Source organism: Scyliorhinus canicula, chromosome 12, assembly GCF_902713615.1.
Source record: "Scyliorhinus canicula chromosome 12, sScyCan1.1, whole genome shotgun sequence".
Classification (NCBI taxonomy): Eukaryota; Metazoa; Chordata; class Chondrichthyes; order Carcharhiniformes; family Scyliorhinidae; genus Scyliorhinus; species Scyliorhinus canicula.
In genome coordinates, this window is record NC_052157.1 from 51,288,103 (window position 1) to 51,306,301 (window position 18,199).

The following is an 18,199-nucleotide window of genomic DNA, read 5'->3' on the forward strand; positions in this document are numbered from 1 at the left end:
CAGAATTGAATGTTATTAATTGCTTGCAGCCTTTAATTGAAAATTGAAGATCTGAGTGAATTAATGGCAAAAACAAATGGAACCAATTGAAACATGTTTGTCAGATAAAGATTCTATCATTCCAATCAAACAGGGAGTAAGATGATTTTTACATGGGAGATAAACATGTTCCAACCACACCTCGTTTCTGGATAGAGTTAAACTTGATTTTTTTGCATGGTTGAAATTTAACAAAATGTGAGGCTGAGGTCCTAAAGAGGTCACCAGACATCTCTGGGCACTAACTGTGACACTGATTATACACACACACACTTCAGCTGAAACACAGATCACAAGTACGTACCTGCCAATGCACAAGGATGCCTGACAACACACACCCCAGCTGACAAAACATGGCCACCTCCAAAACACCCACACATCTACCAAAATACTCACAAGTACCACATGAGGTTCATAAACAACAAAGGGAAGAAATTGCGTTCTTACTGAATTTCCTCCAACAGGGAAATACTGTGTCTATTCTCAACAGGGAAATGATCCAATAGGGACCACCATTTTAATTTATATAAAGCTTATCTAGATTAGATGTCAGGAGACTGTTGATTCCCCAAAGATAGTGAAGAACAGAAACAAGTTGCTGGTTTGTGCAATTTGTGAATTCTTTCAACTTGGGCTGCACGTGGGCTGATTATCGCCTCCTTCAAAAGTAGCTACGTAAAGCGATTTCAGGGCCAGAGAGACCTGCTGGACTAATATTGATTGGCTGGGTGGCCAAAGAGCCATCTCTCATCATTTCTCCTCAAATTAGCCTGTACTTTTATCTGTTTTTCACCTCTCACAAGAGATCATAGTGTGGCCGGACCAAATTGCATGATGGGAAATTTGGTCAAGTAAAGGTTTACCAAGGTGATTCCTGGGATGGCAGGACAGTCATTCGAGGAGAGATTAAGTCGGTTAGGATTATATTCATTGGAGTTTAGAAGAGCGAGAGGGGATTTTGTAGAAATGTAAAAAATTCTGACAGGATTAGACAGGTAAATTCAGAAAAAATGTTCCCAATGGTGGGGGTGGGGGGGGGGGGGGGGGGGGGGGCAGAACTAGGGGTCATTGTTTGAGGAAAAGGGATAAACCTTTAGGACTGAGGCGAGGAGAAACCTCTTCACCCAGAGACTGGTGAATCTGTGGAATTCACTACCACAGAAAGTAGTTGAGGCCAAAACGTTGTGAAATTTCAAGGAGGAATTAGATACAGCTCTTGGAGCTAAAGGGATCAAGAGATATTGTGGAGAGGGGGAAGAGAAGAGTCGGAATCAGAGTATTGAATATGATCAGCCATGATCAGAATGAATGGCAGAGCAGGCTCGAAGGGCCTGCTCTTATTTTCTATGTAATGTGACAAAACAGTCTGTGTGACTTACTAGTACAAATAAAGAGTCTTTAAGTGAATACCAGTCTTGTGTAATTTGTGATGTGTCTATTCTCTTAAGAGGGGACAACAGTAGGGTTTCAGATGGAGTGAGCTGTGTATATATTGAGACAGTTGTGAGATGCTGGCGGGGTAGATTAGAGGGGACTTTGCACTGTTCATGCAGAAACAGTGTCTTTAAAATATATTGCGTTGCATAAAGACATCTTTTCATAGAAAGACATGACCACTTCATCAAAACAGGATGTTGTACATTTATTATACATCAAGAAGAAGAAAATAAATACAACATGTTAGTAATTTCACAACTGGAATCTCAAACATATTTAAAGCTGTTAATATTTAGCTAAAATAAAATAAACTTACTTACACGTTTGGTATTTAAAAGCAAGGAATGGTCACTTTACAAGACTATTTACTGCCACTACCCATGTCCATTCTCAGACATCCTCATTGGCTGTGTGCCATTTATAAGGATGGCATCATTCATAGCTGTCAATTTAATCAAGTTTTTGTTAACATCAAAATAATGAGAGATCTGATTCTGTTCATGAATAAAAAGTGGATATTGAAAATCAGGTATGACTAACAGCAAGTTGAAACGAATCAAGGCAGAATAAAATCACTCAACTTGACCAGCTTTGTTAACAGGATAGTGCATCTTCAACTCTGGTCAGTGCTGACTGTAGAAGTGGGCACTGACCGATCTTTAACCTCATCCCCCTGAGGATGGGCCCCTGCGACCTGGTCTCCAGGAACAAGAGCCTCCACCATCTCCCGTCAGAGGATTGTAACCTGCAAAGTACAAGAAACGGTCCTTGTAATTTCAACATTTTCATTAGAAAAGCACGTTTCACTGTTCACCCATTTGACTCGTTCACCCCAAAGACCCATTGTCAAAACTGGGAGATGTGTGTAGTGCTCCATGGAGGGATTCCAGGGATCCGACTAACAAAGCAACTTAGGGAAGAGAGGTGGTGAGGATGGAAGGGGATGAGGAAGGGTTGGAGGTGGGTGCGGGTGACGTGTTGGTGAAAGTAGAGAAGGATGTTGCAGGAATGGGAAAGATTTTTTAAAAAGAGCAAGCCCATCGAGCTTGCTCTACTATTCAACATGATCATGGCTGATCCTAGGCTTAAATTCCATATTACTGCCCACTCTCCATACCCCTCAATTCCCTGATACCAAATATCAGTCCATCTCAGATTGGAAGTTGGCAACTATTACATACATACGTAAAGTAGAATTTGTATAGTGCAGAAGGAGGCCATTCAGCCCATCAGTCTGCGCCGACCCTCTGTACCGAGGCCCACTCCCCTGCCACCCCACCCAACGTGTCCATCTTGGGACACTAAGGGACAATTTTAGTATGGCCAATCCACCTAACCTACACATTTTTGGACTGTGGGAGGAAACCCTTGAAGACATGGGGAGAAAGTGCAAACTCCACAGAGACAGTCACCCAAGGATGGAATTGAAGGGGCAGCACGGTGGCCTAGTGGTTAGCACAACCGCCTCACGGCGCTGGGGTCCCAGGTTCGATCCCGGCTCTGGGTCACTGTCCGTGTGGAGTTTGCACATTCTCCCCGTGTCTGCGTGGGTTTTGCCCCCACAACCCAAAAACGTGCAAGCTAGGTAGATTGGCCATGCTAAATTGCCCCTTAATTGGAAAAATGATTGGGTACACTAAATTTATTTTTTAAAAAGGATGGAATTGAATCCAGGTCCCTTGCGCTGTGAGGCAGCAGGGCTAACCTAGGGCTTTTCACAGTAACTTCATTTGAAGCCTACTTGTGACAATAAGCGATTTTCATTTTCATTTCATTCATTTTCAACCACTGTGCTGCCCATGTAGGCCGAGAGAAAACAAAGAAATACAATTAACCTTCTTCCCCACTGTGACCAGACTCCTAAATGACCCTTTTATGGACTGACCTGATTAATACTACACCCCTGTATACTTCACCGATGCCACTGTCTAGATATTTACATTGTGTACCTTGTGTTGCCCTATTATGTATTTTCTTTTCTCTTCATGTACTAAATGATCTGTTTGAGCTGCACGCAGAAAAATATTTTTCATTGTACCTTGGTACACGGGACAGTAAACAAATCCAATCCAATCCAACAACAATTGTTGTGAAAATGCTGGAATCCATTATTAAGGAAGTTTTAAAAAAGCAGATTGATGACAGCACAGTAGCAATGTGGTTAGTACTGTTGCTTCACAGCGCCAGGGACACTGGTTCTATTCCAGGCTTGGGTCACTGTCTGTGCAGAGTCTGCACGTCCTCCAGTGTCTGCGTGGGTTTCGTCCCGGTGCTCCAGTTTCTTCCCAAAAGTCCAGAAAGTTGTTCTTTTTCGGCGATTTGGGAATTCTGAATTCACCCTCAGTGTACCCGAGCAGGTGCGTAGCGTGGCTACTAGCGGATTTTCACAATAACTTCATTGCAGTGTTAATGTAAGCCTACTTGTGACACTAGCCAAGATTATTCTTAGTAGTATGATAAGAACAAGTCAACAAGGTTTTACTAAAGGAAAATGGTCTTCAGTCAGTCACTGCAGAGAAACCTGTTCAATCAGTCACTGCAGAGACACCTGTTCAATCACAGTCGCTGCAGAGAAACCTGTTCAATCACAGTCACTGCAGAGACACCTGTTCAATCAGTCACTGCAGAGACACCTGTTCAATCACAGTCGCTGCAGAGAAACCTGTTCAATCATAGTCATTGCAGAGAAACCTGTTCAATCACAGTCGCTGCAGAGACACCTGTTCAATCACAGTCGCTGCAGAGACACCTGTTCAATCACAGTCGCTGCAGAGGCACCTGTTCAATCATAGTCATTGCAGAGACACCTGTTCAATCATAGTCACTGTAGAGAAACCGGTTCAATCACAGTCACTGCAGAGACACCTGTTCAATCACAGTCACTGCAGAGACACCTGTTCAATCACAGTCACTGCAGAGACACCTGTTCAATCATAGTCACTGCAGAGAAACCTGTTCAATCAAAGTCACTGCAGAGAAACCTGTTCAATCACAGTCACTGCAGAGACACCTGTTCAATCACAATCACTGCAGAGAAACTTGTTCAATCACAGTCACTGCAGAGACACCTGTTCAATCACAGTCACTGCAGAGACACCTGTTCAATCACAGTCACTGCAGAGACACCTGTTCAATCACAGTCACTGCAGAGAAACCTGTTCAATCACAGTCACTGCAGAGACACCTGTTCAATCACAATCACTGCAGAGACACCTGTTCAATCACAGTCACTGCAGAGACACCTGTTCAATCACAGTCACTGCAGAGACACCTGTTCAATCACAGTCACTGCAGAGAAACCTGTTCAATCACAGTCACTGCAGAGACACCTGTTCAATCACAATCACTGCAGAGAAACTTGTTCAATCACAGTCACTGCAGAGACACCTGTTCAATCACAGTCACTGCAGAGACACCTGTTCAATCACAGTCACTGCAGACACCTGTTCAATCACAATCACTGCAGAGAAACTTGTTCAATCACAGTCACTGCAGAGACACCTGTTCAATCACAGTCACTGCAGAGACACCTGTTCAATCACAATCACTGCAGAGAAACTTGTTCAATCACAGTCACTGCAGAGACACCTGTTCAATCATAATCATTGTAGAGAAACCTGTTCAATCACAGTCACTGCAGAGACACCTGTTCAATCACAGTCGCTGCAGAGACACCTGTTCAATCACAGTCGCTGCAGAGACACCTGTTCAATCATAGTCATTGCAGAGACACCTGTTCAATCATAGTCACTGTAGAGAAACCGGTTCAATCACAGTCACTGCAGAGACACCTGTTCAATCACAGTCACTGCAGAGACACCTGTTCAATCACAGTCACTGCAGAGACACCTGTTCAATCATAGTCACTGCAGAGAAACCTGTTCAATCAAAGTCACTGCAGAGAAACCTGTTCAATCACAGTCACTGCAGAGACACCTGTTCAATCACAATCACTGCAGAGAAACTTGTTCAATCACAGTCACTGCAGAGACACCTGTTCAATCACAGTCACTGCAGAGACACCTGTTCAATCACAGTCACTGCAGAGACACCTGTTCAATCACAGTCACTGCAGAGAAACCTGTTCAATCACAGTCACTGCAGAGACACCTGTTCAATCACAATCACTGCAGAGACACCTGTTCAATCACAGTCACTGCAGAGACACCTGTTCAATCACAGTCACTGCAGAGACACCTGTTCAATCACAGTCACTGCAGAGAAACCTGTTCAATCACAGTCACTGCAGAGACACCTGTTCAATCACAATCACTGCAGAGAAACTTGTTCAATCACAGTCACTGCAGAGACACCTGTTCAATCACAGTCACTGCAGAGACACCTGTTCAATCACAGTCACTGCAGACACCTGTTCAATCACAATCACTGCAGAGAAACTTGTTCAATCACAGTCACTGCAGAGACACCTGTTCAATCACAGTCACTGCAGAGACACCTGTTCAATCACAATCACTGCAGAGAAACTTGTTCAATCACAGTCACTGCAGAGACACCTGTTCAATCATAATCATTGTAGAGAAACCTGTTCAATCACAGTCACTGCAGAGACACCTGTTCAATCACAGTCGCTGCAGAGACACCTGTTCAATCACAGTCGCTGCAGAGACACCTGTTCAATCACAGTCGCTGCAGAGACACCTGTTCAATCACAGTCACTGCAGAGACACCTCAAGTTTCCATGTTGAATCAGCCTCTTGTGGACATTCAGTGACGGCATGTAGGTGGAGATTGCATGTTTGGTACCTCCTACTCGAGGCCCTGGTTTTTGCATTTTAATGCAGAGTTTCAGGGGCAGTTTTTGAACAAGCTGATGCAGGAAGGTATAAGGAAAGTGGGGGATGTCGAAGACCCAGAAGAAAGCCACTCGAAAGAACGGGACAAGCAGTAATTCGCTATCGAGTGAACCGGTGAGCTCGGCAGGAGGAAAGATGGTGGAGGCTGGATCACTGGGTGGGGCTGCTCTCCTCACAGTGGAAACTCTGACCGAGATGATGGCTGGAGAATTCGAGAGGCAGTTCACGAAGCAAATGGAGGTGTTGCGGCAGGAGATGATGACTACAATGAAGGATCGGGTGAAGAAGGCAATTGCCCCGGTGAAGGTGGCAGTGTCAAAGACATCAGCCGAGGTACAGGAGCAAGGGGAGAAGTTTTAGTGGGTGGAGGAGGCTCTGTCCCAGCACAGTGACCAGTTCACCTCAGTGGGCAAGGAGCTGCGGTGGGTGTCGGAGGCTAACAAAGGGTTCAGAGCCAAGGTGGAGGACCTGGAGAACCGGTCGACGTGGCAGAACTTACAAATCGTGGGCCTGCCTGAGGGGGTGGAGGATCCCAGGCCGACCAAGTACTTTGCGAAGATGTTGGCAAAGCTGTTGGGGGAAAGAGGGAAGAACATGCCCGATGTGAGCTGGACAGAGCACATCGATCACTCAGGCCCAAGCCCAAAGCAAACGAGCGACCAACGCAGTTATCATATCCTTCCATAAGTTTCACGTTAAGGAGAAGGTCCTGAGCTGGGCAAAGCAAAGGTGTGAGGTGAAATGGGAATGCGTTGGTATTCGAATATACCAAGACTTGACAGTGGAACTGGCGAGAAGGCAGGCAGCCTTCAGACTCCACAGCAACGGCGTGAGGTTTGGCATGATCTACCCAGCGAAGCTTAGGGTGGCCTACAATTTGAGGAACTTCGACTTTGAGACGGTGGAGGCATTCGTAGAGGCCGAAGGACTGGGACGGAAATGAGAGATGGGACTGAGATTGGGACTTGGACTGAGGGGATGGGGACTGTGCCTAAAACTCTCTTTTTGGTAGTTTTTTGTTGTGTATTTGTGGGAGAGCAGCTGGATTTTCAGGTTGATTGAGCCTTTGTTTATTGGTTGTAGTTGGTTACAATCAAATTGGGCTTTGGGGGCAGCACGGTGGCGCAGTGGTTAGCACTGCTGCCTCACCGTGCCGAGGTCCCAGGCTCTGGGTCACTGTCCGTGTGGAGTTTGCACATTCTCCCTGTGTTTGTGTGGGTTTGGTCCCCACAACCCAAAGATGTGCAGGGTAGGTGGATTGGCCACGATAAATTGCCCCTTAATTAGAAAATATTATTTGGGTACTCTCATTTTATAAAACAAAATATTGGGCTTTGAGGTTATAGCGGTTTTCTGGTTTTGTTGGTTTGTTTTCAGAGAGTGGGTCATGGGGAGGGGATTGGGAGGAAGGGGGCCAGGGCGTGGCCTCCACACAAGCAAGCGAAGGTTGGCTAATGAACGGGAATGTGGTTGGGGGGGGGGGGGGGGGGGGGGAAGAGAAGGAGAAGAGAGGGGCCGCAGTCATTGGAACCTGGCTGCACAGGTTAGGTGGGTCTGGGAGGTGTTTGCAAGAGCAAGTGGATGGCTTGATTCTGGGGAGTGGTCGACAGTAACAAAGGGATGGGGGCAGGTCAGGCCTGAAGGGCACGCCCGGGGTCATGATGATGGCGGTTAGGTGGGAGTGGTGGCAGACCCCAGGTCAGAATAGTGGCCTGGAACGTGTTGGGGTTAGGGGTCCAGTGAAGAGATCAAGGGTTTTTACAAACTCGAAGAGCTTAAAAGCCGACGTGGTGATGCTGCAGGAGGCCTAACTGAGGGCAAGGGATCAGATGAGGCTTAGTTGAGTCAGGTTTTCCACTCTGGGTTCGATAGCAGGGCTCAGGGGGTAGCGGTATTGTTGGGCAAGTGGCTGAGGTTTCAGATGGAGAAGGTGGTGGCGGATCAGGGGGCAGGTAAGTGATAGTGATGGGGGCGCTAGAGGAAAGGTTGGTGGCATTGGCAAGAATGGTAGCACAGTGAGTAGTACTGCTGTTTCACAGCGCCAAGGTCCCAGGTTCGATTCCCGGTTTGGGTCACTGTCTGTGCGGAGTCTGCACGTTCACCCAGTGTCTGCATGGGTTTCCTCCGGGTGCTCCGGTTTCCTCCCACAAATCCAGAAAGACATGCCGTTAGGTAATTTGGACGTTCTGAATTCTCCCTCTGTGTACCCAACCAGACGTCAGAATGTGGCGAATCGGGGCTTTTCACCGTAACTTCACTACAGTGTTAATGTAAGCCTACTTGGGACAAGAAAGATTATTTTTTTTTAAATATGGCCCCAACTGGGATGATGTGGGGTTTGTGAAGAGGGTGCTGGGTGCCATCCCGGATCTGGATTCTCATGAGTTGATAGTGTAGGGGGATTGGAATATGGTGCGGGAACCGAAGGCGGACAGGTCTCAGCCACGCTAACTGGCCCAGTCGAGGGGTGGCGAAAGCTCTGGGCTCAGGAAGGAGAATGGAGGATTGGACCCTTGGGAGGTACTTGCACCCGAGGGAACAGGAGTATCACTTTTTCTCCCCGTTCCACAAGGTGCATTTGAGGATAGACTTTTTCATGTCGGAGAAGGCGCTCTTGGCTGGGGTTAGGAGGTTGGAGTACTCAGCAATTGTGATTTCAGACCATGCTCTGCATTAGTTGGATGTGGTTTTATACAACGGGATGGCCCAGAGGCCGGGGTGGAGATGAGACGTGGGGTTGTTCGCGGACTTTTGTGATAAAATTGGGAAAGGTGACCGAGGAATATGTGGGGTTTCATTGCACGGGGGAGGTTTCGCAGTCGGTGACTTGGGAGACTCTGAAGGCGGTAATGAGGGAGAAGGTGATTTTGGTCAAAGCCAAGGTGGACAAGGAGGAGAGGAGTGCAAAAAAACTAATGGAGGAGATTCTGGAGGTGGATGGGAGGTATGCAGGGGACCCGGATCCAGGTCTCTTGACCAAGAGGAAGGAGTTGCAGGCGAGATTCAACCAGTTGTCCACAGGGAAAGCAGTGAGCCAGTTGAGAAGGGTGTGGGGGGTGATCTATGAGCACAGGGAGAAGGCAGGGCGTATGCTGGCCAGCCAACACCAGAGGGAGACGGCGGAGAGGAGGGTAGTTCAGCTACGGGATAAGGTGGGGAAACTGGTGGTGGCCCCGGAGCAGATTAATAAAGTATTCGAGGAGTTTTATCGGGGCCGATATAGGTCACAGAGGCCCGGGGGAGGAGTTCCTGGATGGGTTGGAGTTTCCAAGGCTGGGCAAGGAGGATAGAGCAAGGTTGAAGGAGCCGGTGGGGGAGCAGGAGGTGAAGGAGGCCATTGGGAGGATGCAGGCAGGGAAGGCGGCAGAGCCTGATGGGTTCCCAGTTGAATTTTATAAGAAATTTAAGGACAAGTTGGCACCGTTGATGGTGGGAATGCTTGAGGATGCGATAGGTTGGGGTATCTTGCCTCAAAAGATGGGACAAGCTTTGATTTTGTTGCTGCTAAAGAAGAATAAGAATCCGGTGGAGTGCGAGTCTACAGGCCCATATCTCTACTGAATGTAGATGCCAAGATATTGGCAAAGGTGTTGCCGTCAAGGAGGTTAGAGGGGTGTCTCTCGAAGGTGATTGGGGAGGGCCAGCCGGGGTTCCTGAAGGGCAGGCAGTTGTTCTTGAATGTGAGGAGGTTGTTGAATATGATCCTGTCTCAGTGGAGGGAAAGGAGGTGGAAGTGGTAGTGGCACTGGACGCAGAGGTGGTGTTCAAATCAGATAGTGGGATTACTTGATGGTGGTATTGGAAAGATTTGGAATTGGGCCGAGGTTTGTGGCGTGGGTGCGGCTGTTGTATAAGGAACCAATGACAAGCGTTCGCACTAACAGCATGAACAAAAGGTACTTTGCACTGCAACGGGGTACGAGACAGGGGTGCCCCATGCCGAGCACATCAATGGGGAGTAAAATGGAGCTACTTTTGAGAGCCGCGACATTCTCGGGGTACAAAGCGAGTATTTTATGGTCTCCCTGCCAGGAGTAGGGGGGAGGGGGGGGGGGGGGGGGCTGCCATTCTGTTCGGCGGCAACCCACTTTAGATACTTGGGAGTGCAAGTGGCCCGAGATTGTGGAGGGCTCCGTAAATACAATTTCACAAGATTAGTGGGGAGTGTGAAATCTGATATGTAGAGGTGGGACAACCTCCCTCTGTCGTTGCGAGCGGGTGCAGGCAGTTAAAATGAATGTTTTGCCGCGATTCTTGTTTATATTTCAGCGCCTGCCAGTCTTTTTATCAAAGTCCTTCTTCAAAGGGATAGACAAGCTGATCTCCTCGTTCAATTGGGGGAATGTGGCCAGGATTAGGAGGGTGATTCTGCAGAGATGACAACAGGCAGGGAGGGTTAGGCCTCCCAAACTTGCTGTATTATTATTATTGGGCGGTGAATGCGAAGAAGCCCAATGGGTTTGGAGCAAGGAGGCAGAGGCCCTGTGCGTAAAGTTGGAGGTGGATTCTTGTAGGGGGTCGGGGTTGCAGGCACTGGCAATGACGCTGCTTCCGATGGCTCCAGGAATTGGAGATCTGGAGGCAGTTTAGGCATTTTAAGCTGGGGGTCGGTCAGGAGGGATGCAAGGTTTCGGAGATGGGACGAGAGGGGGATTAAGGAAATTAACTATTTGTTCCCTGGGGCAATTTGCGAGCCTATAGGAGTTGGGAGAGAAGCATGGGTTGGCGCAGGGAGAAGGGTTTAGGTACTTGTAGGTTCTGGACATTGCAAGAAAGGTTTTCCCGACCTTCCCAATAGCACCGGCCTCTTCGTTACTGGAGGCGGTGCTGTCAGCGGGAGGACTGGAGAAGAGTTTTTCTTCGGTGATCTAAGGGAGGATCCTTGAGGAGGATAGGGTGTCCATGGAGGGGATTAATGCAAAGTGGAAGGAGGAACTGGAGAGAGGGAGGGTCACTGGAAGAGGGATTGTGGTTCAAAGTGCTGTGGAGCATGAATGCCTCGGCTTTGTGTGCGAGGTTGAGGCTGATCTAGCTGAAGGCACGGTAAGAGGTCTTGCAACATGAAGGAGCTGTGCTCCGAAAGCTAGTGATTCCATACAAACCTGTTGGACTTTAACCTGGTGTTGCAAGACTTCCTAATGTGCCCACCCCAGTCCAAATCCGGCATCTCCACATCATAGCTGAAGGTAGTATATAGGGCACACTTCACAAAATCAAGGATGAGACGACTGTTCAAGGGGGTGGAGGATGTCCGTGAGCGATGTGGGAGGGGCCCCTCGAACCTTGTTCATGTGTTTTGGTCCCGCCCGAATCTGGAAAAGTTTTGGAGGACGGTGTTCAGTAGCACCTGGGGGGTTTTGCATGTGGATGTGGAGCCTGGTCCCTGGAAGCCATATCAGGGTGTGGGACCGGCCCGAGTTGCAGGCGGGTACGGGGGCAGATGTTTTATCCTTCACCTCGCTGATCGCTCGTGAGCGGATCTTGTTAGGGTGGAGGTCAGCATCTCCACCCTGTGCCTCGGTGTTGCAGGGGGGAAACCTGCTGGAGGTTTTGACCCTGGAGAAGGTGACATTTGAGCTGAGGGAGACGAAGGAGGGATTCTACAATTATTGGCGTTTGTTCATCGTGCACTTTTGACTGCTGAGGTGGAGGGGGGGTCCTGTGTTTGGGTCGGATTGTTTTTTTATATTATTGGGGTTTTTATTCTTATTTTTCTGGTGAAAATTTGTCGAATAAAAATATATTTTTTAAAAAATCAAACTCCAGTAGAGTTGACCCATGTCATCACCTTTATACAACTGGTCTCCCAAAACCTGAGGTAACACTGTTATTCATAACTTGGGAGCTGCTCAGCAGCTCTATGCCAATTTAAGCGGATGTACTGGTAATGTTTTGTTCCAGTGCAGCGACTTTAAATTTATTTGTTCATTTTTCCTGAACACATTTACCAGGGGATTTTCACAATAACTTCATTGCAGTGTAATGTAAGCCTACTTGTGACAATAATAACAGGTAATTAGTATTATTACTGTGAACAATTGGTTGATGACTGTGGGCACTTACCGGCTCTCAGGTTCTTCTTGTCAGATTTGGCCTTTGCTGCGCTCGGTGTATTGGATTCTGACTCCTGATGTTAAACAAAAATAAAACAATTAGTCGTGTTGTATAAACACAGCTAACCAGGATTAGTTAGCGATCATCATAAACATCTTACTCATAAATAACATCAAAATATAACAAGATCACATTACAGGATGCACGCTTGTCCACTTCCTGGTGCTCTTTCCTTCTTGCATATTCTCCCACGCTTCAATTTTCTCCTTCCTCTTCTCTTCTTCAATCTGCATTTTAACAATAATAACCACACAATCACCCAGGGCATTACACCAGTAAATTCTTCATTACTCTTGTACCCTTTGCCCCTATTTATGAAACAATAAATATGATTTGAATGTCCATTCTGATCTGCACTCTGACCGAATCTTTCAGCACCCTCTACTGTCTTCCCATTGAGAGCACACTCCCTACTCCTGGTATTCTTTTCAAAAATCTCACACTGATCCACATTAATCTGCTTCGGCCATTTTACTCCTGTATGTCCATTCCCTTAACTTAAAACTCTTCATAAAGCCGCGTTTGAAAGTCAGAATTGATTTTGCTGACACTCGCCTTTCAGACTGTACGTTTCGACATGCCAGAGCGCAACAACTCGCTGTTAAACAAACTTCAGCTTTACCCCAGTTATCAAAATAAATCTTCTGGAATGTCAGCCCACTGGTTACTAACCTTTCTGCCAGTCTAAACTCTTTTGTATCTTTGGTAAATTTTGAAATTGTGCTTCCTTCGACTGAACTCTCAATCATCTACCCGTAATTTTAAACATCTGTTCCTAGCTGATTCGCTCCACCCTTACCTCTTTCTGCTTCTCTCGGTACTTTGCTGCCTGTTCATCCAGCTCCTGCTGCATCCGATAGCGAGCAGCATCCATTGCTTCCTGCCTCCTCAGAATTAATGATGGTTCTAATCTCAAAGAGAAGTAAACACTTCAATAAGCTGCACACAAGAAGCAATTTATTCAAAAAATGTACCTTCAGATTTTCTCAAGCAACATTTTCTTCCAAGACTTTACATTTAAAGTGCCAATAATCCTCTATCATACAAACAACAAACAATCTGAGGAACAAGTCATTTCTGGTATCTTTAAACGCGATCAAAAGATAATTGAAGATGAGGAATGAAGGTGATTTTTGATTCATTCATCCAAAGAGTTTTTAAAGCCTCCCTCTTCACCCTAGATCCAATTGGTTAGTGAATTCTCTGCCATATTTTGAAGTCCATATTGGTCACCATAGAATGAAGGTCTAATTATAAGGAAAAGTCCAAAAAGAAAAAAAAAAATCAGAAAACATAAGGGTGGAAATCATTGGGTTTTGAAAATCTCAGTTTTTCTATCACTCACGCAAGTCCAACCGACTTGAAACGTTAACTCTTACTCTCTCCGCAGATGCTGCCAGACCTCGAGTTTATCCAGCATTTTCTGTTTTTAATCACAGAAGATTCTTCCTGCACTTCTTCAAATAAGACTACCAAATCTGTCACAACAATTCATCCCTAGCCACAGGAGGCATGCCGGAAGGTTGGATGATAGCTAATGTGGTACCATTATTCAAGAAGGGAAGGGATAAACCAGGAAACTGCAGGCAAGTCGCTCTAACCTCAGTGTTGGGAAACTGATGGAAGCAATTCTGAGCGACAGGATTAATCTGCATTTGGAGAGGCAGGGATTAACCAGGAACAGTCAGAATGGATTTGTTAAGGGGAGGTCATGTCTCACCAACTTGATTGAATGTTTTCAAAGAGGTGACCATGTGTGTAGATGAGGGAAATGCATTTGACGTAGTCTACTTGGGTTTTAGCAAGGCTTTTGATAAGGTCCCACATGGGAGTCTGATAGCGTAGGTAAATGGGATCCAAGGAAATTTGGCAAATTGGATTCAGAGTTGGCTCAGTGGCAAGAAACAGAGGGTGGTGGTCCAGGAGTGGTTTTCTGACTGGAGGCCTGTGTCCAGTGGGGTCCTGCAGGGATCAATGTTGGAGTAAATGACTTAGACATGAATGTAGGAGGATTGATCAGCAAGTTCACAAATGGTAGCAAAATTGGGGGGGGGGGGGGTAAATAATGAGGGTAGCTTTAGATGGATACAGATGGGCTGGTCAGGTGGGCCGAAGTAGCAAATAGAATTCAATCCGGATAAGTGTGAGATGATGCAGTTGGGCAGGACAAACAAAGCAAGGAAAATACATGATAAATGGCAAGACCCTGGGAAGCACCGAGAATCAGATGTGCACGTACAGCTTTCCCTTAAGAAAGCAGGGCAGGTGCATAATGTGGTTAAGAAGGCATAAGGTACACGTCCTTTATTAGCCAAGTGTCATGCGAGTATCCCTTTAAGAAAGGTTTTTGACTTATCACATGGCTTCAGTGATGTCATTGTGTGGGTGGAGCTGGACTGTGGCTCTGCAAGTTTTTACTTTGAGTTTTGGACTGGTTTGAAGTGCACAGGTTGAAATAAGTGTTTTTTCGCTGTCTTCATTTTAAGAGCTGTTCCATACACTTGCTAACTTAAAAGAGATAATTGGTTTCTGGAAGGAATTCAAATCTGCTCTTTGAGAAGGGGAACAGAGTATCAATAACAAGTCTTAAAGAGAGTGAGAATGTCGTGTGCTGGGCCACGCCTTTGAAAAGGGACTTCTGGTTTTACTAGGATTTTCTTATTGAATTGGAACAGTTAAGGGGGAATTCATTAAGGTTTATACTTAGATTACTGTAGCTGTGTGGGGTCTTTATGTTTATAGTTGATACAAATTCTTACTGTGTGTATTTATACAAATGTTAACTCAATTCTTACAATAAAACTTTTTTTTTTATTAAAAGAACCCAAGAACTCAGTTGAATAACACCTGAAAGGCAGGCTCTTGTGCTCTTAACCAAATTCAACATAAAGGTTGTAGGTCAGGTGGACTCCATAATATACTTTGGAGTTGTTAAACCCTGGCCGATAACACCAAGGCACAGAGAATAAGAGCATGCAGGAGTGCTGGAAAATGGTATTAAAAGTTAGGTCACTGTCGTTTACTGCCACGACACAATGGCCGAAGGGCCTTTTCTGTGTTTGATGACTATGGAAGTGCAGGGATAGGAAAGAAACCCTTCTCTCACTCTTTGTCTCCTTGTCTGTGTTTTCTGTTTCAATCCCATATTCTCGTGCCTTTATTTTTCTTCTTGTAGTATACTGGCTCCCACTCAGAATTAATTTCTTTCGGTTTGAATGATGAGACGTGCCAAGTGCTCATCCAGGTACCTTTTAAAGGATGTGAGGCAACCCACCTCTACCATCCTCCTAGGCAATACATTCCAGACAGTCACGACACTCTGGATAAAAAGGATTTTCCTCACATCCACCCCCCCCCACCCTAAATGTCCTGTCCCTCACCTTGCACTCGTGTCCCGTCATGAGTGACCCTTAAACTAAGGTGAACAGCTGCTCCCTATCTACTCTGCCCATGCCCCTCAACCTTGTACACCTCGTTCAGGTCACCCTTCAGCCTTCTCTGCTCCAACTAAAGCAATCCAAGCCTATCCAACCTCTCTTCATAACTTAAATGTTTCATCCCAGGCAGCAACCTGGTGAAGCTCCTCTACATCCCCCTCCACTGCAATCACATCCTTCCTACAATGTGGGGACCAGAACTGCACAATACTCCAGCTGTGGCCGCAAAGGATACCACAAGGACTGTGCAGTGGTCAGGGACAGTTGCATCTGCAACAGGCAGGTTGGTGAGGATGAGATCACATACGTTTTTCCCTCCTGTTTGTTTCTTCACCACCTGCTACAGTCCCAGTCTAGCACCTATGTCCTTTAGGACCCAGCCAGTTCGGTCTGTGGTGGTGCTACCGAGACACTCGTGGTGATGGATATTGAAGTCCCTCACCCAGAATACATTCTGTGAAATTGTCACCCTCAGTGCTTCCAATTTGGTGTTCAACATAGAGAAGTATTGATTCATCAGCTGAGGGGGAGGGGCATTGGGAATCAGAAAATCAGAAGAAAGTTTCCATGCCCGTGTTTGACTATGGTGCTATGAAACTTCTCTGACTGTATACCACTGTTCCATCACCTCTGAAGGGTCTGCCCTGTCAATGAGACAGGCCATGTCCAGGGATGGTGATGGAAGCGTCTCAGACATTGATTCTGTGAGTCTGACAATGTCAGGCTGTTGCTCAACTAGAATCTCTACAGCCCAGAAGGAGGCCATTCGGCCCATTGTGTCTGCATTGACCTAAAGGAGCACCCTAGCTATGCCCACTCCCCTACCCTATCCCCGTAACCCCATAACCTCCCCTAACCTCTACATCCCTGGACACGAAGGGACAATATTATCATGGCTAATCCACCTAACCTGCACATCTTTGGACTGTGGGAGGAAACCGGAGCACCCGGAGGAAACTCACGCAGGCTGGGGAAAATCACGCAAACTCCACACGACAGTCACCCGAGGCCGGAATCGAGCCCGGGACCCTGGCACTGAGAGACAGCAGTGCTAATCACTGTGCCACCTCGACTAGTCTGAGAGACAATTCTCCCAATTTTGGCACAAGCTCCCAGACATTAGCAAGCAGATCTTTGCAGGGTCGACACGGCTGGCTTTTCAATTGTCATTTTTGGTGCCTAGCTTGAAGCTGGGTCGTCCACCCGGTTTCATTCCTTTTAGACTTTGTAGTGTTTGATACAACTGAGTGGCTTGCTAGGCTATTTCAGACAGCCGTTAAGATTCCAGCATGTGGCTGTGGGTCTGGAATCACAGACCAGGCAAGGACGGCAGATTTCCTTCGCTGAAGGACACGAGTTAACCAGAGTTTTTTTTAATGACAATCGGCAATGGTTTGGTGATAAGCATTAGAGTATCAACTAGCTGGCGTGGTGGAATTTGAACCCACGTCCCCTAAGCATTAGCCTGGGCCTGGAGGATTACTAGTCCATTGACATTACCACTAGTTCCTCCCAATTCTGCTCATCCAAATTTGAAAGCTACAAATTCATAAAATTATTTCACTGATTATATTACTGATCAAATGGCAAGTTAAAAACACATTCAGAGAGATGAGGAGCTGACAAAAGCAAAGTTCACTCGAAAACGATAATAAGACAAAGTCGGTACCAAGCTGGGCCTCCGAGGCCTGTGTCCGCTTGTGGCTTCTTGACTGCAGCATGCCACTGATTTTCTGCAGGACAAAGTAGATGGCAATGGAGCTGAAGAGGATGTACCAGCCATATTCAGACAGGATGTGCAACACCTGCGCAGCTGAAAGAAAAACAGAATCAACTGCGGACACTGGATCCAGCTGTGAAAATAACCAGCACAAATACTCCAGCTCGGGCTGCATGTTACAACTCTCGTGGCCCAGTCTGTATGCTCAAAGCAGATGGAAGAGGCAAAGCAGCCAGGGTTCCTGCTCCCCCTCGAGACCTCTTAGTTTCTCAACTTTAAACTTTAGAGTTCCCAGTTATTATTTCTCCTATTAAGGGGCAATTTAGCATGGCCAATCCACCTAGCCTGCACATCTTTGCGTTGTGGGGATGAGCCCCATGCAAACACGGGGCGAATGTGCAAACTCCACACAGACAGTGATCTGGGGCCAGGATCGAACCCGGGCCCCTCAGTGCCGTGAGGCAGCAGTGCTAACCACCGTGCTGCCAGGTTTCTCAAATTACATGGGCAAAGTGCTGGAGCAGTGTCCCACAGGTGGACAAATTCAGCAGGGGCAGAACTGGGGGGAAATCCCCAACTATACAACTGGAGGGGGCACCAATATCCTGGGCGGGAGGTTTGCTGGAGCTCTTCGAGAG

At 46.7% G+C, this 18,199-nt stretch overlaps 1 protein-coding gene across 1 annotated transcript; it reads right to left on the minus strand.

Annotated features, from left to right (window-relative positions):
- Positions 1–1,659: 1,659 nt before the first annotated feature.
- selenos (selenoprotein S) lies at positions 1,660–17,751 on the minus strand. The gene is made up of 5 exons (XM_038813633.1): positions 17,511–17,751; positions 13,204–13,310; positions 12,542–12,631; positions 12,354–12,417; positions 1,660–2,221 (listed from the first exon to the last, which is right to left on the minus strand). The coding sequence occupies exons 1-5, from the start codon at positions 17,734–17,736 to the stop codon at positions 2,142–2,144; spliced, it is 567 nt and encodes a 188-aa protein (XP_038669561.1). The 5' UTR covers positions 17,737–17,751; the 3' UTR covers positions 1,660–2,141.
- Positions 17,752–18,199: the final 448 nt, after the last annotated feature.

Excerpts from the sequence above, each read along its gene's own strand:
- selenos (XM_038813633.1), bottom strand. The coding sequence starts at position 17,736 with ATGCAGCCCGAGCTGGAGTATTTGTGCTGGTTATTTTCACAGCTGGAT. Across the intron at positions 12,632-13,203 it reads ACCGAGAGAAGCAGAAAGAG|ATTGAAGAAGAGAAGAGGAA; the intron begins GTAAGGGTGGAG and ends GTTAAAATGCAG. Across the intron at positions 12,418-12,541 it reads AGTGGACAAGCGTGCATCCT|GAGTCAGAATCCAATACACC; the intron begins GTAATGTGATCT and ends GTTTAACATCAG.